The 24,037-nt window shown below is 46.9% G+C and overlaps 1 protein-coding gene across 1 annotated transcript in view; it reads right to left on the reverse strand.

Moving 5' to 3' along the window:
- LOC149327498 (nuclear exosome regulator NRDE2) overlaps nt 1-24,037 on the reverse strand; it is a 116,510-nt gene that overhangs the window by 26,513 nt on the left and 65,960 nt on the right. Inside the window, exons 11-14 of the mRNA XM_089563611.1 lie at nt 23,532-23,789; nt 22,111-22,251; nt 9,992-10,383; nt 3,257-3,451 (exon numbers count right to left, since the gene is read on the reverse strand). Coding sequence (XP_089419737.1) covers nt 3,257-3,451; nt 9,992-10,383; nt 22,111-22,251; nt 23,532-23,789 — 986 coding nt within the window. The remainder of the gene's footprint in view (nt 1-3,256; nt 3,452-9,991; nt 10,384-22,110; nt 22,252-23,531; nt 23,790-24,037) is intronic.

Genomic DNA, 24,037 nt, shown 5'->3' on the forward strand with positions numbered 1-24,037 from the left:
GTAATGCCCCCATTTTGAACTGACTGAGGCATCCCCTCTAGGTCATCAAAATCGCGAGCATGCAGGGACCAAATAAACAAGCAAGATTAAGCTAGTCATCAGTGACCCGTTCTTCACAAAGAAATCTTGGAATGTTATTGTTTTCTTGGAGCAAAGCGAGGATGTGGGATATACATTTTCCATGGATGTGGAGAGCTAGTTTTATTCCATCTCACTAAAACAGCTGTTCCCTGTAGCCTAGGTCTGCATGAGGCTAATGATGCCATTCCGTTTCAAAACAAGGCCGGAATTTTTGTGAAAAATCTCATGTGGTTGCTTGATTTTATCTGAGCAGCATGCTTGTGTCCTTTCAAAACGACCTGTGTATTGACAAGGCATTTGTATAGGTTCAATATGTGGCAATTGTATAGTCTGAAATCTTTCTGGAATCCATAGATCATGATATTAACAGGGTTTGTGACAATGAAAGTGCTCTGAAAATTTTTAGATGTAGACTCTCATTAATTCAAACTTCATGGACCAGAGATTTTATTTGAATTATCAGTAAGTTTCAATAATCAGATGTGCACCTTAAAATCATCTAGCACTGAATGCAATTTGCTATATGGATATCTATACATACAAATAGTATTTTGATCTATTTCTCTATGAAAAAGTAGCTAAATGCTTTAGCACAACAAATATGGGTGAAGGGCAGTGATAAGTTTGTTTATTTAAACGTGGTCGAAAAACGTTATCAATAATGTGCTGGTTTTGCAATAGAGTAAAAACCTCGAAAGACAAAAAAAAAAAAAGGTCTGAATCATCTGAACGTCAAAAAGTCAAATCGCTACAAAAACACTCTGTGTAACTGTTTTGCACTGCAGCAAATTCAACTGATGAAAAAGCAGGCAGTCGTTGTCTGCTTTAAAGTGAAAACTGCGCGCCAGTGACGGTTTTTCACCATTCCGTCAATTTGCAGTGCAAATGCACATTTGCGCCGGAGCGGCGAAATGCCTTCTATTATATAAAAAAAAAGAAACTTTGAGGAAGCTTAAGCTCTACCTTTGAGAGCAGAACGCGTTAGCGTTATTGAGCCGCTGCCTACCAGAAGCCGCTACCAGCAGCCGCTACCAGCAGCCGGTACCAGCAGCCGTTACCAGTAGCCGCTACCAGTAGCCACTACCAGTAGCCGCTACCAGTAGCCGCTACCGGTAGCCGCTACTAGCAGCCGCTACGAGCAGCCGGTACCAGCAGCCGTTACCAGCAGCTGCTACTAGCAGCCGTGCGCGGGGAGGGGTTGAAGGTTCTGTGCGTTGACGGAGCAGCCATGGCAGCTGGGCAAGGGGTAGGGGGTAGGAAACTCTCGTTAGCTTCAGTTTCAACTGCATTAGCGCACCTGGCGACTGAAGGTGAACTGATATTTAGAAATGAATGATTCCTGCCCACGTATGTCGCACGATAAGGCTGCAGCCATGGCTGAATTGTCTGAGTGACCGGGATGCGAAGCTTCTCTGTTTTTGACAGTGGTAGCTTGCATCCCGCTCGAGGATGAAGTTTTTTTCTGCTGGATACCGTTGTCATGAAGACAATATCACGCTCTAGTAAGCTTCCCTCCGGCTGCTATGAGAGGAACTGGCACTGACGCCTGTATTTGCTGGACAGTGGTGTATATGGAAGTTTCCTACCCCTGGCTGGGCAGCCTTAGACTGTGGCGATGCCGATGCCAGCTTTTCCACCTCACGAGCTCCTAAATGCTCTCACGTTAAAAAGGTCAGCGATGCACCAATTGGCGTCCGAACCGGTGCGCAGTTGGACTTAGTTCACAGACGTGTAACTGGCAGTCGCAATCATCGTGCATTGGTAGCTAAGCTCAGAAAACGAAACTATGCCATGATGGGGCAGCTCTCATCGACGCGGCTCCCACCAACCAAATAGCCAGTTGGCCAGATAGCCAGCCAACCAAAATTTTGAAATTCCTTTCAATTAACTGAAAGCACAAATTATCTGAGCTTGAATTATCGCGAGTCTGCTGTATGCTAATGAATGATTACCTGGAGTTTCTCCAAGAAGAACGTGCCTCAACCATCCTGAGCAAGGTGAAACAGGTCTTAAACATCTACAGACAGCGTGGTAGAAGACTGGCTTTCACTCATGAGCTCTCCAGGAAAAACAGTCTGCGGTTCTTAGACAATAAAGTCACTCTGTCTCCAGAAAAGCCTATGCCGGAAAAACTGGTCGTGTTAACGATAGGGCATGTGAGCATGAGCTATCAATAGAGAACAGAACTTACACTTGCTGAAGTGCCAAGAAATGTAAAGTTTGTGAACCAAGATCATGGACAGAAGCAACGTGGGCAGAAGTTGTGATGTGGCAAGTGAGCTCCTTGAAGAACTCCTAATCCCAAAGAGGACTGATGAATGCATAAGTGACACATCAGTGTGCCTGAAACATAAAGAACTCTTCCCGACAACACATGTGATGTTCGTCATCATGTGTGATGTTTTGCTTGTTTATTCTGATGAAAGATATCAAGAACGTATACACGTAAGTGTGATTGTTTTGAATAAGCAGTTGTCAATTTGTGCTCGTCCCATCTACGTTCTTTTTTGAGTCACACGAGTTGCACTGTGAAGTGGTCCGTCCTCAACCATAAGCCAACTAACCCCAGAGAAAATACCGGTAAAGTTTGTCCTAATGTCTCCCTATTGTACCAATGCTTGTAATTATCATTCAGTCATCTATGCTGAGCATAAGCAGTCTGTCTCTTCTACCACACAAGCCTACCAGGAGTCCCATACATGAATGAGTGTGTCATTTTCTCTGGATTAAGGAGGGTAAGTTGCCATGTGTAGTGGTTCTCATTACTCACTTTGAAATACACAACACACGGCGGACACAACAAGGCAACAAAGCTGCAAGCAAGCAATGATGATGATGATGATTATGAACAGCAAATGGCCAGGACCTGCCTCGACGGCCAAGAAGCTAACCAAAGTTGGTGCAGGCGGCTGTACAGGGCCTCATTATCTGTGCAGGTACTCACAACAAAGAGTTTAACAGAAACGAAACAGAATAAGTACAACTGGCGAGACACATCATATGAAGAAACAACCAGAAAAACCACAGAAAGGAGATTGAATCCACGAAGCTCTCAAGAAACATGCATGCAAGTGACATTTGTTTCCCATTAAGATCTTAGCTGCATAGTACAGTCAGTATTCTTTTGCTCTGTATCCGCCTGCGTGCAGCATGAGCAGTGTGTGGCCCCCCTCACCTGCGCACGTGCAGGGCTCCCAGGGACCCCGTAGCCAGGGAGATCCACTGCCAGAGGAACGGGGCCACATTCGGGGCATCCCTGAGCGCCTGCGACAGGGCCCCAGAGAGGGCTGCCCTCTGCGTGCGGCTCTGCCTGTCCCGGTAGGTGCACACCCGCACATAGGCCATGTGCACCAGCCCCAGCTGCTGCAACCTGGGGGGGGGACAAGAGATTAGTTTCACTCCGGACTTTCTCCCGGCACCAAACAAAGCTGCCACCTTACATATTTCCTTCTTCTGACGCACAGTGTGACACAGTGCAAACCGTGCTCACGGCTTCGTGCAAATTATTCATTTGTGAGAACTGTGAACATTTCTGATTCACCAGGGTGGAAATTTCGGCAAGTCAGTACTGATCCATAACATAAGAGTAGCGCAAAACCAGGACGACGGACAAAAGGGGAGAGAACACACACCCACAACACAGGTTAGTGCCTGTGTTGTGGGTGTGTGTTCTCTCCCCTTTTGTCCGTTGTCCTGGTTTTGCGCTACTCTTATGTTATAACATTTCTGATCATATTTTTGTGTCGCTAACTCTGACAGGAGGTATTGTTGCACTCTGCGACTGTTGGGCCTCTCTTATTATAGCCTGCTCCTTACTGTATCGACCCACAAAGTCATCACCATCAGCCCAACTATGCCCACTGTAGGATAAAGGACTTTCCCATGTCTCTCCAATTAAACCTGACCTGTGCCAGCCATGGCCACCACATTCCCGCAAATCTCTTAATCTCATTCACCCACCTAACCTAAAGAACCACCAGGTATCTTCCCTTACATGCACATTTCTCCTTCAATTCATCATCATCATCATCAGCCTGACTACACCCACTGCAGGGCAAAGGCCTCTCCCATGTCTCTCCAATTAAACCTGTGCCAGCCATGGCCACCGTACCCCCGCAAACTTCTGAATCTCATCTGCCCACCTGACTTTCTGCCGCCCCCTGCTACGCTTGCCTTCTCTTGGAATCCACTCCGTCACCCTTGAGGACCAGCGGTTATCTTGCCTTTGAATTACATGCCCTGCCCAAGCCCACTTCTTGATTTTGACTAAGAAGTCATTAATCTGTATTTGTTCCCAGACGTACCCCACCCACTTGCTGTCTCTTAAAGTTACACCTATCATTTTCCTTTCTACAGCTCGCTGTTCCATAGTTCGAACCTCCCTTCGGATGCCCATGTCCGGGTATGACTGGCATGGCAAGCTAAAATAGCCCTACTCAAACCACAACTGCAGGGTTGTGCAGACAACGGCAAGCATGATGGAAAGTTGACAGCCCTCCCTCCAAGAAAAGTCCAACCATTTAGGTTCAGTCACGCTTTTCTCAGTTTTCGCCACCCACAGCAACGGTCGTCGGGACTCGGTCGGCTGCACATCAGCCACCCGACCAAGCCCAGCTGCATGCTGTCTCAAATGATGATTGGCACAGCTTCTATCGCTTCCATCCGCATGGTTCTTCCATTTGTTCACTGCCCTGAAATTGCACACTCGTCAAGTGCCGTCCACTGTTTGTGTAGCGAAGCAAGCCTGCTCACACGTGACGGGGCTTCACTGCTGTTGTGCCGCAATCTGAAGGATGCTAGGGAGGCACTTAATTTAGAGCAGCTTTGCTTCGGCACTCCCAACAGTAGTTTGGTCTACGGTGGTTTAACGTCCCAAAGTGACTCAGGCTATGAGGGACGCCGTAGTGAAGGGCTCCGGGAATTCCGACCACCTGGGGTTCTTCAACGTGCACTGACATCGCACAGCACACGGGCCTCTAGAATTTTGCCTCCATAGAAATTCGGCCGCCATGGCCGGGATCGAACCCGCGACTTTCGGGTCAGCAGCCGAGCGCCGTAACCACTGAGCCACCGCGGCGCGGCACTCCTGACAGTGTACAAAATGTAATAAAGCATTAATGGAAATGTAAGAAGTGCTTATTGTGGCGCTGTTCCCATCATCTCAATACCAGGCGATTATTGCCCACTCTTTCATCAAATAAGTTTACCATGATGCAAGCGGTTCTTGTCAGCTTTTTTGAGGTCATTTGATAGTTCAAACTTTAGATGATAATTAAAATACATTTTCTGGCCCCCTGAAGCTTAAATTAATGAGCTTTCACTGCACAGCTAAAACATCATGCATGAAGCAAACCGAAATAAAATACTTCGTTCTAGTTGTAGCGCGAACAAAAGAGTGGTAGAGGTCTAATGTAGTTAAACCAAGAACATGTGCGAAAGCAGTTGTTCATTCTTCAACTGGAGGAGACACTTAAGCTCCGCCTTAAAGATATGATGTGATAGCTTTATGGGGTTAACGCCCATGTATGCAGAAGTGGTCATTCTCTACTTAACATTCATAAACTGTGGCGAGCCCTGATGCCACTACCAGCGCAGTGGCGCAGCGGTTAAGAGATTTTCCACTGCACTGGCAGGTGGCTGTTTCTATCACAGCCACCCGTAGGCTTTGTGCGACCCATGTTTCTCTTCCCAAGCAACCTCTCACGACCAATCATTAATTTAACCGCCACCTGCCAGGGCAGGTTGTGATGACGCCACAAGGTTACGTGACCTATGTTGCGTGACACCCTCCTTTTTTTGGCTACAGGTGGCGCAACACTCCTCCAAACTCACCCAAGCTTACTCGAGTAATCTGGGCAAACTTGGGTTGGTCCTTAACGTTAACGGAGTGTATTCCAAGAGAAGGCAAGCGTAGCAGGGGGCGGCAGAAAGTTAGGTGGGCGGATGAGATTAAGAAATTTGTGGGGATACGGTGGCCGCAACTGGCGAGGGACAGGGTTAATTGGAGAGGCACGGGAGAGGCCTTTGCCCTGCAGTGGGTGTAGTCAGGCTGATGATGATGATGGGTTAGTTCGGAGCACAAGACTAGAAAGATGACAAGATTCTGGCTTGAGGCGTCGATGCCACCCCAGCATCAAAGCCGCCTTCCAGAAACCGTCAACGCCCACCGCCTCTTGCGTTGCATAGCACGCATCAACTCCTGGACACACTACCCCTTCTAGAACACTATAGTTTTATGCAATGTGTAGCATTACTACACATGGCAGTCATTTCTATGAAGAAAGAGCTAATTAACATGGAACAAGGCTCTGAAATGAAAAAGAAAAACAGCTGAAAAGTTGATTTTTGAAAACTGTTGTATCCGCTTGTATGCCTAAATTTTTATGCTGTCCCGAAGTTTCATTGCTGAAATCTACTGGGAAGTACTCTAAAGAAATTGTCAGTAAAGAAGGTCAAGACATCGTTTTTCAAATTCGTCAATTTTGAAGTTTTTGTACGAAATTTTCTTCTCTCTCTAGATATGTTAACAAACACTGCATTGCAAAAATTTAAAAAAAAAACAAAATTTGTGTTTAAAGAAAAAATTCTAAGAATGTTTTGACCTGTAGCATGCCAGTAGAAAAGCAATGAATGTTTAACCAGCGTTCTGCCACATTTGCTTAATTTTACAGCCTTTTCACAAGACTCACAGGAAAAAATATGTATTAGAAAACAATTTCCTAGAGATACTGTATAAACACTTGTAAGAGCCGCACTTTTTTTTCCATATTCGAGGGCCAATTTTCAGAGTGTGGCCCCTGAACGCAATGTGCGAAAAAAAAATTCTTTAAAGTAAGAACACACCAACCAGGGAATGAGCAGCATTTATTCTATGCTCAATTGTCACTCACGGAGTCTTCAGACTCCAAGTTGGTCCTGTGCTCTGGTGCATGTTCATCCCAAAAGAAGCCGCGCAGCATGACCGCTGTCAACGCGTAGCCCTTGTTCCGCACTTCCATCACATAGCAGAGCAGCTCTCCTTCCCGTTCGGAAAACTCACACGGCTTGCCTCGGTAAGAGCGCTTTTTGCAGCTTGTGTTTCTCAGTCCATCCTTTTGGTTGCACCATCGTCGGACGCACTTCTCGTCCATGTCGAATTTCCTGCCTGCCGCACGCTTGCCGTGTTCGACAGCAAACTCCCAGCCACGAAGCGTGCCCATTGAGCTAAAACTACAATGCTCGGCGGCAGTAAACAAAAGCCACAATTGGGTTGGGTTGTGACCCAGGTTGCTCTTCCCGAGCAGCTCCTCACGATTAAATGGGCTGGTGCTTGACACTGTGGACATGCTGCCCACCCCCCGGTGGGCAGGTGAGCAGCCTGCCATAAAACAAACAAACAAACAAACAAACGGACGGATGGATGGACAAGCGGGCAGGTGGACAGACAGACAGTGCACTAAAAGTGAAATGTTCACTGTCAAGATGTACACCTTGAGCAAACAATGCAGTTTGCACCAGCAGTGCATGTAGACAGGCAGGTAGGTGCATGTAGAACTTCTCGATTCGTGAAAGTGTGTTGAGGCGGCACAAAAAAACTTGAGAGCCTTGTTAAACGCATTCTTAGAGAAGAAAACGCAATAGTGTTTCGGTTGCCCGGTATCGTGTCTGTAGTGAGTGTCTAATGTTATTCTTGCGATTTTCTCACCAAGGCACTGGTTGGAAACGGTTCCATTGTCCTTATAAGGTATGCATGAGTCATCAGATTCTAGAATGTTCAAGTATCTTATATTGTTCAGCATCGTTGTGCTTTGGGCAAGTTGGTTGCTAATAGTGGGTGGAAATTTCTCACACAGAACAAATGTGGACAAGAAAGGCAACACACACAGGCTCAAACCTTAAAACCTCAACGGTTTTAAGGCTCTTTTCCATGTGCCTATCTACATCCATGCGCAAGCACTGCTCTTGCCACCACTGCTGTGCGCCAAGCATGGTCTCTGTCTTTCTGCAATCGTGAAGGCTTCCAGCGTACGACCATCAAGGCTTTGCTTGGTGGTTTTCACCCACATTCTGGCAATGCCAAAAGGATCTGCAAGATTTTAAGGTTCGCACCTGCGTGTCTCCCCTGTCTTGTCCACGTTTGTTGTGTCAAAATTTCCATCCACTATCCTATATTGGATTATCATATGGGATTACAGTAATCCACTTCAATCCAGCTGCCAAATTTTGGGGATCCTGAAACTTTCAAATTTGGCAGTGCATTACGATTGGTCCACTGGTGGTCACATGATGATGATGTCACTACCCTGTCAACTGCATTCATAAACCGCGAGGAGTCCTCATACCACTCCTGGTGCAGTGGTTAAGCGATGAGCCACTGTGAGAACCCGGTTGCTCCTCAGCTCCCATAAGGCTCATTTGCAGCGCCACAGTGGGCAGGTGGCAACTGCACTGAATTTGGTTTGGCAATGGTCGGAAGTCTGCTTGCAATCCGGTGGGCACACTGTGATGACGTCTCAGGGTCATGTAATACCTCTCAACCAATCAGAGAAGTTTTGTGACGTGAAAGGCAGAACTTTTGTTGTGAAAGCAACACTATTGGAGCCCAGCTCGGCTCGTCGCGTATGCTCATGGCGGTGCGGCCACCAAACGACCTTGAGTAACTGTTGCCTAGCAACCACTTCAGCTGGGCTCCAGCAGATGGCGCCACGCCACTGCCGCCTACACACCCAGAGGACACCACCCTCGCACAGGCGCTGGATTTCACAGCTCATAAACCAAACGCCTAACCACAAGTTAACACCGCAAGCATATTGGCAAAAATGGCACGTACGATCTTGTGCCATTGCCTAGAAATCCGAGTTACTACCCAAGCCTACACGAGTTACTCGGGTAAGCTCGGGAAGTAAGTTGGGTAAGCTCGGGTAAGTTCGGACGAGCGTCGTGCCATCTGCGAGAGAGGTTGCTCGGGAAGAGCGACATGGGTTGCAAAATCCCGATGGGTGGCTGGGATAGAAACAGCCACTTGTCAGTGCAGTGGCGCATCACTTAACCGCTGCGCCACTGCGCTGGTAGGGGTATATGAGGAGTCGCCGCCATCTAAGTAGAGTATGACCAATTCTGCATACATGGGCACTAACCCACTGAAGATATTGTGCCACACCACTAAGGCGGAGTTTAAGTGCCCCCTCCAATGGAAGAATGAACACCTGCTTTCGCAGGTCTACTCGGTTTAAGGGGGTACGAGGGTCTTAAAACGAACTTTTTTATTTATGGATAGAATCTCATGAAATTTTGCACACAGATGTGTTTTTCTCTTCAGATTCCAAGAAATGTTATTATAACTGAGCTGGTGGTCTTAAATCTTACAAAGTCTAGAATGTAATTAGGTAGTTTCTTATGCAGCTTTAATCAACTTTCTCGCTGCATTTTGTTTCTTTTAATCACATGAATTGATAGCCAGAGAGTTCCCATACCCGATGACATTCTTTGTTTTTCTCTAAAGGCATGTCATCCTGATATACTATGTCGAGAGTAAAAGGTCACAGTACTTAACACTGCAATGCGTTAAGCTAATTGTAAGTTGTTATTTATATGTGGCCTAAACAAAAAAGTAAGAATGTCATCGGGTATGGGAACTCTCTGGCTATCAATTCATGTCGTTAAAAGCAACAAAATGCAATGAGAAAGTTCATTAAAGCTGTGTGAGAAATTACCTGATTACACTCTAGAATTCAAGATAACTTTTGACCCAAGACTACCACCTCAATTGTGGTTACATTTTTGGAATCAGAAAAGAAAAACGCATCTGTGTAGAAAATTTCATGACTCTCTAGCCACAATAAAAAGGTCAGTTTTAAGACCCTCGTGCAAGAGACGACAACCTTCCACGACTCTGCACACATCCATGAGCGTGCCAGCCTCCAGCACCCACCCTGGCTCTGTGCTTCCAGCGCAGGCATCCACCCACTCCCGTGCGAGAGTGGACGCAGCCGGGAAGCCCGACACAAAGAGCTTGGCCCACAGGGCAACGCCCAGGGCCCCGGCCGTGCGGCCCCCAGGCTCCTGGCAGCGGGCGTGGATGGCAGCCCCCGCCCTGAGCAGAGCCGACGGCTGCAGGGGACTGGCCAGCACATCCCGGAACTTGCGGCCAGACTCGAACCACGACAGGACAAGCAGTGCCTGGTCCTTGCCGAAACTTGGTGCAGGGTCGACAGGCTCCTCTCCCTCCTCGGGGCGGAGGACGCCCAGGCGGAGGTTGAGGTAGGTGGCCAACAGGAGCCAGATGTCACCACGACACTCAGCCAGGGCTCCATGTCGCGACACCTGGACGAGAGAATCTTGTTGTCACCAAATCAGTCATTACGGTTTCGTCTGTCACAAAACATTAAATTGCTACTCCACAATTCATTGTTTTTTTTAAGCATGAAATGCTTTCAGCTCCCGTTGTCGGCAGTGTGGTGACGTTACGTCGAGACCGAGAGCCAACATCCGGGCACTGAATTCCACTCATCCGGGCAATGAATTCCACACATCCGGGCACTGAAACAAGACCATCCAGGCACCGTATGAGATTTAACGAGACTCATGGGTAATCTGTTAGGGGCTTTGAGAGAGGGCCGCTTAGAGCAAGAGGGGAGCTCCAGGGCAAGAAGAGCTTTGGGCAAAAAACTGCTTCCGTGCCGTCCCCAAGGATGGCGCTGCGGTCCCACACTCACGCATGTAAAAGATCGGCCGCTGGGCCTTCAGCTTATGACGTTTCCCCCTTTGGCAGGCAGATGTATACACGCTCGCGGAGTATATACACGCACTGCATATACATTCTTGTCAGGCCTGCGTCTCATCGTGTCCGCGTACGCTTCTGCATCGTCCTGCATTTCAATGCCGCCACTGTCACAGCTGCTTAAGCCGAGCAATGGAGCCTGATGAAAGGAGAGGTAGGAAACGTCTTGCTGAAAGCGATCACTTTGCAAGTGATACGCCACAGCAGAAGACTGCTCGCCCCTGCCGACAACACCATGATTATGCGGCCGCTCCCGAAAGCGACAAGGCTGCCACGGTTCGCGGCTGCCAACCTAGGCCCGCACTATTGCAGGCAATCACTTCGATGCAACAAGAAGAGTGTGGTGTGGTGTGTTGAACACTAGACCCATTTCAAGATTTTGACTAGTACCATCTGCAACCAATGTGTTATGCCCGTAAACATTTCATGCTTACTCTACTCTCGGTTATGGGAGAGGCAGAGATTTTTTTTTGCCACGCTGAGCTACTGTTTTCTGATCTGGGGCACTACCACACAAACTAATATTAACATTCTTTTTAGGTTACAGAAAAAAGCAATACATATCATTAAAAATGCCAACTGTAACACCCACACAATAGCAATCTTTCATGAAGTGCAGCTTCTACCCGTCACTGCATTGCAAAATTCAGTGCTTAGTTCACGCTACCACCGCGACATATCCAAAAATGACACATACCTCAAAGACCTTGCTTCATTAACATTGCGAACCAATGTGTACAAGACATGTAGCACTGACCGCTAGGCAATCCCTTGGACCCGAACAAATTATGGGCGTCAAATGTTAAAATACTGTTTGCCAACTACTCTTAACTCGGAATGTATCTCCTCACTCTGAAAGAAGATCGCATGTCATTCGTTTTCTCTTGTGTTTCTTTTGTGTTCTTCCGAATTTTTCCTATTGTTTTGTGCTCATTCATAACGTAGTGATCACCACAGCTGTCTCTGCCAAGTGTTCGTTAGTAGGGTGTAGGTCTCGTCAAGCCTCCTGAGGAATTTTTGTCTGCACCCGCAGCATTGCAATGTACGTTGTGATGTTGAAATAAATTTGATTTCAATTTGATTTGATTTAAATAACGGTTCTGCGGAATTATATTACATTGCTATCTATACAGGAGAATCAGCTTTGTAGTACTGTATTTACTCGCATAATAGGCGCACTTTTTTTTTCATAAAATCCGGCTCAAAGTTTGGGGTGTGCCTATTACGCGGGGTAAAATTTCTGAAAATTTTTCAACTCACAAAATTGAACATACCGTACAGACACAAATGTGTACGGGCCGCACCCTGTTTTCCCGAAGGAAATACTAAAAAAAAAATATCTGGGTAAGGGCCGCACCCAAAATTTCCACGACCCATGTGGGAATAGCCTTCGAAATGCATGCGTCTTGGCCTCCGTGATCAGCTCCAGCTGCGAGTAACAGTGTGCTTGATCGCGGAGGCTACGCAGGCGCATAGGAGCTTCCATGTGCTGCCCACAGATAGAGAGAGGCAGAGGCCGCGGGCCATCATCATCATTGTCAACCTTTTCCTCTGCCGCGAGCTCCCGCTATTCCTATCGGCATCAGCATGACTAGCTCCAGCATTTTGTGGCCATCAAAGGCCCGGGAGTTGTAGTAGCATGTTAGTTCAACGTAGTTGCAGCTTTCATGCGCTGTCGCCAAGCGTTGCAATTTTAGCACGGTAAGCAAGTACCTTAATAGCTCCATGGCTCGGAGTTTGCTTTCGATTACAGAAAGCGTCCAGCGGGCTGGAAATTTGATGTGGACGAGAAGTGCGGCAGGTGCAATTGCAGCGTGACTAAATTTTGTATGTGACCCCAAGCGCCGAGGTTTACGTGGGCTTAAGTCGGGAAGGTTTCCCGCTGAAGATGGAGCTTTCCAAACATATGTGTCAAGTGAGCATCCCTGAAAGCTGTGTGCGAAATTCGGCATGCGTGGCTGCTCCATGCAATGTCATTGTATGTGTTGTGGGTCCGCAACAGCTGCGATGGCAGCAACACTACTGAAGACTAGTAGTCGGTTCAGCAAAAGCTTCATTGAAATCAGCTTGGGTTGTGGAATGTGCGTGCACGTGTTTTTTTTTTTTTCCCCTGACATAGGGGTGGGGGTGCCTCGACTTGCAATCGCATAAATACAGTATTGATCACAGTGTCAAGATCGGGGTGCACCCATTATGCGCGGAAAAAAAAAAATCTCATTTTTCGTGACCAAACTGGCGGTGTACCTATTATGTGAGTAAATACGATAAGCTGTTACTGGAGGCTCCAAAGACAGTTGCCCAGGACATGTTGGCAGGGATCAGCGCAGCACTAGATGTGGGAATGCTACTGGGAAGGCAGCGCAGTCACTTCACCAGAGGGCAGGAAGGCACGAACTCTGGGAGCTTTTCTCTCCGTGCAAGCTTCGACAAGGAAAACAATTCACAGGGACACCTAATTGCATCATGTGCTGGCAATGCGACAGCACTCAAAGCTTCTGGTGCCTTTGCCGGACGCGACTGGTAACTTTGTGAGACGCAGGCTGCTATGGCCACACAACGCTTTTCCCGATACCTGACCTGGGAATTAGTTCTATCACATTAAAAAAAATATCCAAGGAGCAAAGGGACAGACAGTAGTACGAGACCCATAAGAGAGAAGAGGTCGTGTGACAAAGAGGCTGTCGAGTTATAAATCCCCCTTAACTTCAAATAGTCACACTGAAATCTGGTGGCTACCACTGGCCAGCAGGCAGCCTAAGTGAACTATCTTCAGGCAGGCTTGTCCCAACAAATACACTCTCACACTTGCTAGCTGCAGTAGCAGTATACGGTCGGCAGTCACTGGTCAAGAATGCCAAATATCTTGGTAGCTGTCTGAGCTTTACGCTAAACTTTATAAAACATCTACGACATGCCGATGTCAGCTTATTGGTTATGCATCACAGAACTAGAAACATGGGTCAAAAAAAGACATGAATGAGCACAGGCACTGAGAAATTATACTGAGAGAATATACTGCGAGACTCCCTGTTTACCAGTCTGTCCCACTACCAGTTTGTTCACAACGCATAACCTACATGCACCAGCGCAAATACTCCCCTACCATGGCAGGTAATTCCATGGGCAAAATCTCAATCCTTCACAAGAACCCACCACCACCACCACCACCACCATCATCATCATCATCATCAGCCTGACTACCACCACTGCAGGGCAAAGCGCCCTCCCATGTCTCTCCAATTAACCCTGTCCTTCACCAGTTGCGGCTACCGTATTCCCGCAAACTTCTTAATCTCGTCCGCCCTTTTAACTTTCTCCCGCCCCCTGCTACGCTTGCCTTCTCTTGGAATCCACTCCGTTACCCTTAAGGACCAGCGGTTATCTTGCCTTCACATTACATGCCCTGCCCAAGCCCACTTCTTCCTCTTGATTTCAGCTAGGATGTCATTAACCAGCATTTGCTCTCTAACCCACTCCGCCCGCTTCCAATCTCTTCACTTCACACCTATCATTTTTCTTTCCATAGCTCTCTGTGTTGTCCTTAACTTAAGTTGAACCCTCTTTGTTAGCCTCCACGTTTCTGCCCCATAGGTGAGTAGAGGTAAGATACAGCTGTTGTATACTTTTCTCAATGAGGGATATTGGTAAACTGCCATTCATGATCTGAGAGAACCTGCCACATGCGCTCCACCCATTCTTATTCTTCTAGTTTTTTTTTTTTTTTATTCGAGCTGTTTGCCATCAGGCATAATGAAAAAGGAAAGAAAGTTGTAGTATTTCCCTCTCATGATCCGGATCAGCGGCCACTACCTGCCCTAAATAGACATATTCCCTTACTACTTCCAGCACTTCACTACCAATTGTGAATTGCTATTCCATTGCAAGACTGTTGAACATTAGTTTGGTCTTCTGCATAGTAATTTTTAGACCCACTGCTATGCTCTGCCTCTCTAAGTCATTAGTCATGATTTTCAATTCATCTCCTGAGTGACTTAGCAAGGCAATGTAATCAGTGAATTGCAGATCACTAAGGTATTCTGCATTAACTCCTATCTTCAACTGTTCCCAATCCAGGCCTCTGAATACCTCCTGTAAACCGGCAGTGAATAGCATTGGCAAGATCATGTCTCCCGGCCTGACACCCTTCCTTATGGGAATTGGAGTTGCAGTGAAGACGCAGAGGTAGAGCATCCGTCTTGCGTGCAAGAGGACCGGGGTTCGAATCCCGGTGACGCGCAATTCTCTACCGGTATAGAAAAAAAAAACTCTCTGTGTCGGTATAATCGCATTACCATGTGTAGGATGCGGCCTGATCTCAGTGACCAGAACTGGCAACGCACTCCTTCACCAGATCAGAATTTGGCCAGCCTGGAGTAAAGCTTGGCCGCAACGTCCTTTATGAATAAACCAATCTGAATACAGTATGCCGCGTCACCTTGGACAATGACTATCTGCACTTAACAGAGGAAGAAATGCTTGAAGGACTGTCTGATCAAAATGTAACTTCTTCATGCAACGCACACACATACACAGGGTGTCGAACCGGAATTTTTTCGGGTTCGGTTCAGGTTCGGGTTCACGCATTTCGGGTTCAGCTCCGGGTTCGGCTCCGGAGCGACATTCCGTTCCGGTTCGAACCGCTCCGGATAGCGTCGAACCGGTTCAAACGGGTTCAAACGGGTTCAGACAATAAAAAATTCTGAACGAGGTTTTTATTCAACCTTGTTTTGTTGTTTACTTTTCTTTATGATATCAGCATATAAAACAGCACTGCAAAATTTGCTCAATGCGAGATGTTTTACTGTCCGCGGCAAAACGATTTAAATTTACGCAAGGGCCGCGAAATCAAAAGAACTCAGAATTAGTGTACACCGGCTAAGTATACTAGACTCTATCTGATGAGATACATGAAAAGAAAAGCTGATGGATTTTTCATCTACAAAACATTTCAGCTTCAGCAGTTTCGGAGTCCCCGTGAGGCGAGTAATAGGTCTTTCTTGAAGGTAGTGTCAATCGGGAATTTCCCCGGCGCAAAATGCTTAAGCGGGCGCCGTTAGGACCGCTGCATGCGCCCACTATGAGCGGAAGTTTCCTTGTATTTGGAGGTATATACAGCCAAGCCATCTTTCTGTCGCCCCAAAAGCGGCTTGCCAGTCACCCCCCCCACACACACACACTCTGGCACACCTGCAGCATACATCTAGAGAGTTTACCAAAAATATTTTATTTTCATCCCCTGTTCTACATCGCCTTTGTAACTCGCGTTATATATCTCGACTACCTATAGCTCAGTTTCTTCAAAAACACAGCTAATCATGGCTTGTCGCTAGTACAGTGTAAAATTAAATGTTGGCCTATGGTGATGTCATCTCCGTCTTTTGCTGTGATGAAAACAATATGATAAAAAAAAAGCATGCTTGCATTGGTTGGGGGCACTTCGTGTCTGTACGGACACAAACTTGTGACGTCTTCGATGAGACGTTGCGTTGTGAAAATGTTGCCATTGGTGCATTACAAGAGGAGGACCGTAAATTCGTTAAATAGAATATTTGTGACTTTTCTGGGGCGCTTTTAAAGGGAGCCCATGCGTGGACAGAATTTCATGCTACCTTTATACAGTACGGTGAGTCTTTCGTGCAGTTTTTGCCCACTAACCTGTTTCATGATTTTTATTTTTCGAAACCGAAAACCACCGCTTCCTGGCAGCTGTGCTTATTAGGTGACTAAATGCTCATGTCTTTAATGTACATAGTCGTGGAGGAATTTTGTGCTGACACACTCGATTTCCTAAATTTTTACTTTTCCTTAGAATACATGTACGGCTTTTCCAGAAGGCAGCTGACAAAGGTTCTGATCAGTCATTACTTCCTCTACGTGCAGCCTTACCTAGCCTTTCTTGGCGGCCTTATATTAAGGCGAGTTCAGAGGATGTACATTCAATAGGCCCCAAAAACCTTTCTTAGACTTCAAACGTCGACCTTACGTGTTAGGACATGCCATCGAGCCAAGCGGATGTTTGTGCCATGATCAGTGAATTGCTACATCTGCAAGCAAGGAGGAACTATTGAACAACGAAATTATTTGTGACGCTATGTTCGATTGAGACATAGCTCACCTCATCAGTCTCTTAAAAAGGACATTGAGGTCATGCCTTAAACTATAAGATTTGTGCCAGTAATGAAGAACACCGGAATTCCGTGTGAACTTTTCCTGTTAAGACTGCTTAGCGTGTGAAGAAGCCGCATGATTGATAGACACGCACAATCGCCACTTTCGGCGAGGACACTGTTCAAAGAACAGTTCATTTTAGCTGAGAACGTATATGCTGCGAAAGTTCAACCTCCTGACTGATCACTAGAGGCCGGATTTTTAGGCACTAAAAAGCACGTCTTAGGCGCCATAAATAGGCGGCTAAAATTGCATTTTAGGCACCTAACGCAGAAAAATAGGCACTATAAACTTTATCAAAAGTGCACACAGTTTTGAACTTTAGCGCCAAATATCTGCCGTAAAATAAAACAAAAACACAGCAGGAATGATTTGGGACCTTAAGCAAGGTGCGAACATTAGAAGCCGTGTTTTTGAAGGCTGTCGAGCAACTTTTCATACAATACACATGCTTCAGCAGAGCAAAAGGGACGGTTACCAACCCTTTTAAAACACTTTGGAATACCTCGAAACAAACAATTCGCTTGTCGTGTAGAAAAGTAGAAACAATGAACACCTTATGTATTTATAAATTGATAGAAACATTGTCAATTCAAAACGTCTGATAAATGAGTTCAGTCTTCGCTCACACAGGAATTGAACTTATTTATTGCAGGCATACACGATGCTTTGACATTAATAAATATGTTGTCATTTGTGTAAACCGTGTTTTATAGTTTGTGGCTTCACGTGTCTGGAACCACGCGACTATCAAATGGCGCTTGCCATTAGAAGGGTCTGGAAACCATAAATACGAGATGCTAGAAAATGTTGCACACAGTGCTGCTTGATGCGGAATTTGCCGAAAAGAATCATAGTTCTGCACGGGCCTACGTAGTACATCCACGAGGATCCATGGTAAAATAAACATCATCCATCTAGAAATCACTGTTAAAGCAAAGGAAGCAGTCATTGAGTCATTTACTCTATGATTTGAGTGCACGAATGCGTTTTCGTATGCACGCACGACTGCCAGCTATCTAGTGTGGCCTGCTCCAACAAGATTACCGCCAAATGCCATTTGATGAAGATGGCATGCGGCTGGGGCACAAGGAACGAAAATAAGGCAGGTTACCCAGGTGGAAATTTTAACCAGTTAAACTGTTTTCAGCAGGTTTATGGAACATTTTACAGTTGGTCTCGGAATTATTTGGACAAGCCTATAACTTACTCCGTATGCTTTCCGAAATGTGGTGCCATCTGGTCAACTACCACTTTAACAGCCAAAGTCATCAACAAGCTGCTACGATAAAATGGCAGAAAATATGAAAAAGGTTGCTTCGATATTTTCGGCTGACGTGGTTGGTATTGTGTACGCAGCCGGCGTAGGTGCAGTGTTCACCACAGCCAACTGACGCGGTCATCTAATGTTGCCACCTGTGGGTTCTACTCAAAACCGTAATGGATTCGAAAGCAAACAGAATCTGAAAGCAAAACCACATCGTATTTCAGGCCCCTTTTCTGTAAAATAGGGCATTTTTAGGCACCGACGTCGGAAATAGGCATTTATAGGCAATGACACCCAAAATAGGCATTAATAGGCACTATAAAAAGAGTATTAAACATATTGTCAACACCTCATTCGTGCTCATATGTAAAAATGGTGCGCCTACGAAGCGTTGAAAAAAATAGGCATTTGCCTAAAATCTGGTCTCTACTGATCACCCTTTCTTGACATGTGCGCGCCTTCAGGAATTTTTATGTGCGGGCAGAGCAAGGGAGTGATAGTGGCATTAGGCCGTATGCCGAGGTCGCGGAATTCGATCCAGTCAAGTAAGGTAAGATGAGGTCAGGGAGGTTCCTGATATTCCATGCGGCAACAATAAAAAGAATCTTCGAAGATGGCCGAGTAGCCTAATAAGGCATCAGTAAACGAAGCTTCTCGGTTGCGCCCGCCGCCACTGGCTCGATTCCCACTCAAGGTTAGAGTATTTTAGTCGGTTTCTTTACTGCGTTAGCAGTTTAGTCTGCTTTCTCAAAAATTCAAAAATTTCCGTGGTGCGCGCGCACGTGTGTGTGTGTGTGTGTGTGTGTGTGTGCGCGCGTGCGTGCGTGCGTGCGCTTAAGCATGTGTATGCACAGGCGTGCAAAATTCGGTCGGCGTACATCCGGGCACTCACTGGCAATAAAATGACAGACGGTTGCAATTGTCGGTATTGCGAACTTAAGCGCAACTCATCACACGCTACCTGGCATGTGGCGTATTATGCTGCTAGCCAATCTTGGGGTCTTCCCGTGGCATCCACCTTCTAGGTGGCGTTTAATTCGCTCTGCTACTTGGACAACCGGTCACGCCGGCTACGCCGACTACGACGCGGAACGCGGGTACGGGCGCATAAGAGCTGCGGTCTAAAATGGCCCATCTACCTGCAGCCGATCTACCTGAGGTGGAATGCTGTGAATGCTGCACGTGTGCCGTCGCAAAGCGTTCCACAAAAGAACGCGAAAACGCTAGCGAATCTTGACACCGCGATGCAAAAAATGCAAAAACTTGTTTTTGAGTCTTCGCGGTGGTGAGCAGCGAGGTTGCAAGTTGGAAATTTTCGCTGTGACGGGCCGCTCAGTCGCCCATTCGCTTGCATGTGAACCAACCTTAAGCCTCTCGCCTCAGACACAAACAGCCCGAAGCGAAGGTTCTTGCAGAGCTTCCGTCCTCACCATTCGGCTTAGTTTTTTATGTGGCACTCTCGGTAAAAGAAGACGCATTACGTTCGCTACTATTGACGAGGGTGGAGCTGGGGAACACTCTCATGGTTCGGTTGCACTACACAGAAGTGCCCCCGAAAGCTAAAAAGATTAGACAGTCGTCGCCGCAGCGCGGAAGTAGCGGACACCTTAAATTTCCTCACTGTGCGCTTTTCTTTAGACTACCTGTATAGCCTCTTCAGAAGGCAGACGACTCATGTACTTACAGGGTATTTGGTTCCTGTCCTGTTGTATCGGCAGCCTTTTCTGGAGTTCCTTAACAGCGAATGTACATTTATTTCTTCTGCTGCAAAAACGTTCTTCTCTGAACTTCACACACTGACGTTGCCTGTCAATGCATTATTACTTCATGCTGAGGAGATGTTTGTGTCATGGATGGTAAATTTCCGCCTGCGCAATGCGCGAAATACCATTGACCATTGTTTTATTCTGTGCAATGATGCTACGCTCTTCTGGGACATAATTACGGCGAACGTACACTTGAGAAGGACATTGAAATCACACGGATTAGTACCCGTTTTTTGCCAGTGGAGAAAAACTGTGTTGTGTCGTGTGATCTATTTACGTTTCTGTGACTGTTTAGTCTCCAGAGCCGTATGATGGACCCTAGAAGAGCCGCCTTGCTGGCTCCCCTATCTAGATGCATGGGTGTGCCTCTCAGACTTCTGATGTTTAGGGAGGTGGGGATTTGCAGGGGTATGGTGGGCTCGTATTGCACAGCTTGGTGTTTTGTGGCATGGACTTACTGCGATTTTCCTTTTCGGCACTGTTTCCATGCAGCAAAGAAAAAATCGTCGCCGTAGCTCAGTTGGTAGAGCACCAGACGCAAAATTTGGAGGTCAAGGGTTCGGATCTTATTGGGGGAATGTGTTTTTTTTTTCAGTTTCATCAATTATCGTTAAAAATAATTGCTCTTTAAGCTCCTATTGATGGACACCACAAATTACTTTTTAAAAAGTACATCCCCTATGCTCCTTGGTTTTGGTTATTGTTGGCTTCCCTCATGAGCGGCAGAGAGAGGCAGATATAAGCCGCTCGTCAGAGAATTCAAGATACAGCAGTCTGAGAACAGCGGGACGAAGCTGCCTGCTAGCGATTGACATTTTTTTTATATGAGCAGAACAATTTCAATGCATCGACATAACAGAAAATCACTTCATCGCAGTAACATTTCATTTAAGTAGCACCTTTCTAGGCGTTTTTCACATCTCAGCGAGCGCATGTATTTCCGCATTGCCTCTTTGTGTAATCACTTTTTTTTTCTAAGTATCGTACCGCTGCTACATTCCCACCTTTCATTGCTTATATCCTTCGCGTGCAACAAAGAATGTTCGGATTCTTTAAAAAGAAAACGCATATGTATATTTCTTTGCTTTGTAATAATAGTATTATGTGTGTTCTAACGCGTCAAAGCGGCGCGGAGACTATCGGGAACGCTGTAGGGGAGGACTCCAGATTAGCGTAGACCAGCTGGGGTTACTCAGAGTGCACTCACATCGCACAGCTCACAGGCATTTTTCCATTTCGTCGCTATCAAAATGCGACCTCGCCACCGGTATCAAACCCGCGACCTTGGCATTAGCAGCCGAGCACCACAGCCACTCAGCCATCGCGAGGGGCCTTATTCATTATCTGCTATGTGAGACAAGGAATTCCTCAGAAAGTAAATGTTGCACAACGTGATTGGGTCATTGCGCCTATGCTTCACATATTTATGGTACTTCACACAAAGAAAAGGAAACCATTCTCACTCAGTGCTTTACGAGTTAAAGCAGTGCTAACAATTCGATTAAAGCTGTACGTAAGCATGTGAAAGGGGGATACTATAAAATCCAACATTTCACGTAAATCTGGCCTAAAATACTTCAGAATTACCAAAAGCACATTGCGGAAACGCCAATTAGCTTTCTTCATAGCTACGAGAGTTCTTTCAGTTTTGTTGTTGACATGGATGCCATTTTCGCACTCCATAGCGCCGACAGCTTTCCCTGGGTAAATCTACGCGCTGGCATATGCCATTTGGTCTGAAAAAAAAAAGAAAACAAAGTATGCCGTGTTGCACAAAATGTGCGGCTGAACCGAGTCCCGAACCGGTTCGGAGCAGTTCCTTTGAATCGTTCCGGTTCGGGTTCAGTTCCAAGATGGCGAAAAAAATTTGGGTTCGGTTCGGTTCCAGTTCCGGGCAAAAATTCGGGTTCGGTTCCGGTTTCGGGTTCAGGTTCGGTTCCGGTTCGACACCCTGCACATACATGCATGCATGCATGCACGTATACCCGGGATCGACTGTACCTATTTCTTCCCCCCACTGGAATGCAGCATCAGTAAGCAGAAATGCACACACAAACACTACAGCCTACCGTGTCAAGGGCCTTCTCATAGATGGCCGCGGCCTCTTGTGGCTGCCCGAGGTCAACAAGCAGCAGGCCGTACTCAGTCCACAAGTCGAGGTTCCGTTCACGGCCCGGGTCGGCCAGCCAGGCCTTGGCACAACGCTTGCGCTGCAGTAAGAGCAATCTTTTGTCCAATCTTTTGTGGAATGTCAACCCACGGGGAATGCCACCCCATCAGTGGAAGTGGCTCAGTTTAACCAACTCTCTGAACACTGAAGTTTCATATTAACGTGGTCTATTATTGTACAAGCAAATCGGATGCTTCAATGTTCACGGCGCTCTTACAGCTAGCGAGCGCGAATGAAGCCCGTGGAATCAAGCTATCTCAACTGAAGCACGTCCAAAACCTTTATCATGGTCTTTCATTGTATTTAAGGGATACCTGATGGTGCTAAAAGCCCTATAAATCTAGCAGAACCTAAAATTTGCACAATTCGAGCCTCTCAAAGGCAATTTTTTTCTTTGCATTTGCATTGACCACAAAAGAGGACGGGGTTGGATTTCACCGCTCATCTTACTCGTCACATATCACGAGAAGGCACCAAAGTCATGCCTCTGCAGATTAGGTGGTAGCAGCTGTGCACACTGGGCAGCAGCCTCTGTCTCTTTGCAATGGTGCGGCTCTTGGTTGCTGGGATAGTATTTTGAGCCAGCCTTGTGCAATTTAAAAAAAAAAAACAAAAAAAACATTAATCTGTAGCAGCATGTAGCAGGTTTAATGCAACTGTGCAAGTTTGCGCATATGACACAGCATTTCCACCACTGGGATTGCTGGGAGGGGTCTTTGGACATAATTTAGCTAACGACCAGAGTAAAAGCCATACAAGGAATACTTGGATCGGCCCCCAAATGCCATGATCATCATCAGCCTGACTACACCCACTGCAGAGCAAAGGCCTCTCCCATGTCTCTCCAGTTAACCCTGTCCCTCGCCACCTGCGGCCACCCTATTTTCGCAAACTTCTGCCCACCTAACTTTCTGCCGCCCCCTGCTACGCTTGCCTCCTCTTGGAATACCCTCCGTTACCCTTAAGGACCCGCCGTTATCTTGCCTTCGCATTACATGCCCTGCCCAAGCCCACTTCTTCCTCCTGATTTCGACTAGGATGTCATTAACCCACGCTTGTTCCCTCACCCACTCCGCCCGCTTCTGGTCTCTTAACGTTAAGCCTATCAATCTTGTTTCCATAGCTCGCTGCGTTAACCTTAAGCTGAACCCTCTTTGTTAGCCCCACGTTTCTAGCCCATAGGTGGGTACCGGTAAGATACAGCAGTTGTATCCAAATGCCACTGCGCTGCGAATCTTGCATTAGCTTCTATGTCAAGGTTTCACAGACTTGCTTTGGCATCAGAACACACAGGCAACAACACCGAGTAGACGAACAGACCTTGCGGGCGTCCCAAGCGGTCGCCAGCCGTGTCAACCGCAGTGCCAACCGCGCTAGCTCATCTCCCAGGGCCGGATCCGCAAAGTGTGGCTTGGCCTGACTCAGGACTTCGTAGGCAAAGTCAGCCACACCCTGCCGCACCTCCCAGCCCGACGGGAAGTCCAGAGCCTCGCTGAATCGCATTGCCATCTGCAGGTCGGCTCCCGGCAGGCGCTCAAAGCAGTCGGCTTCAGCCAGGCTGAAGCTGGTCTGGCTCTTCTGCAACACAAGGCACACACCAGTGAGGATTGAGCACTGCAGTGAACACTACACGCACTCACTACAGCCGATACTCACGCCCTGGGGCATTCTTGACAAAGCTTACAGTTCTGGCTAGTTGGTCGTAAGGCATAGTTTCAGCACTGCTGTCACACTGAACACTGACACAAGTGCAACACACACGGCTTCCATGCCTTGATTCCTCCGCCATCCCACTTGTCCCTTCCAATGCATAGCAACCTCTTGTG

This window comes from Amblyomma mixtum, chromosome 10, assembly GCF_055824585.1.
Source record: "Amblyomma mixtum isolate Tamu chromosome 10, ASM5582458v1, whole genome shotgun sequence".
Lineage (NCBI taxonomy): Eukaryota > Metazoa > Arthropoda > Arachnida > Ixodida > Ixodidae > Amblyomma > Amblyomma mixtum.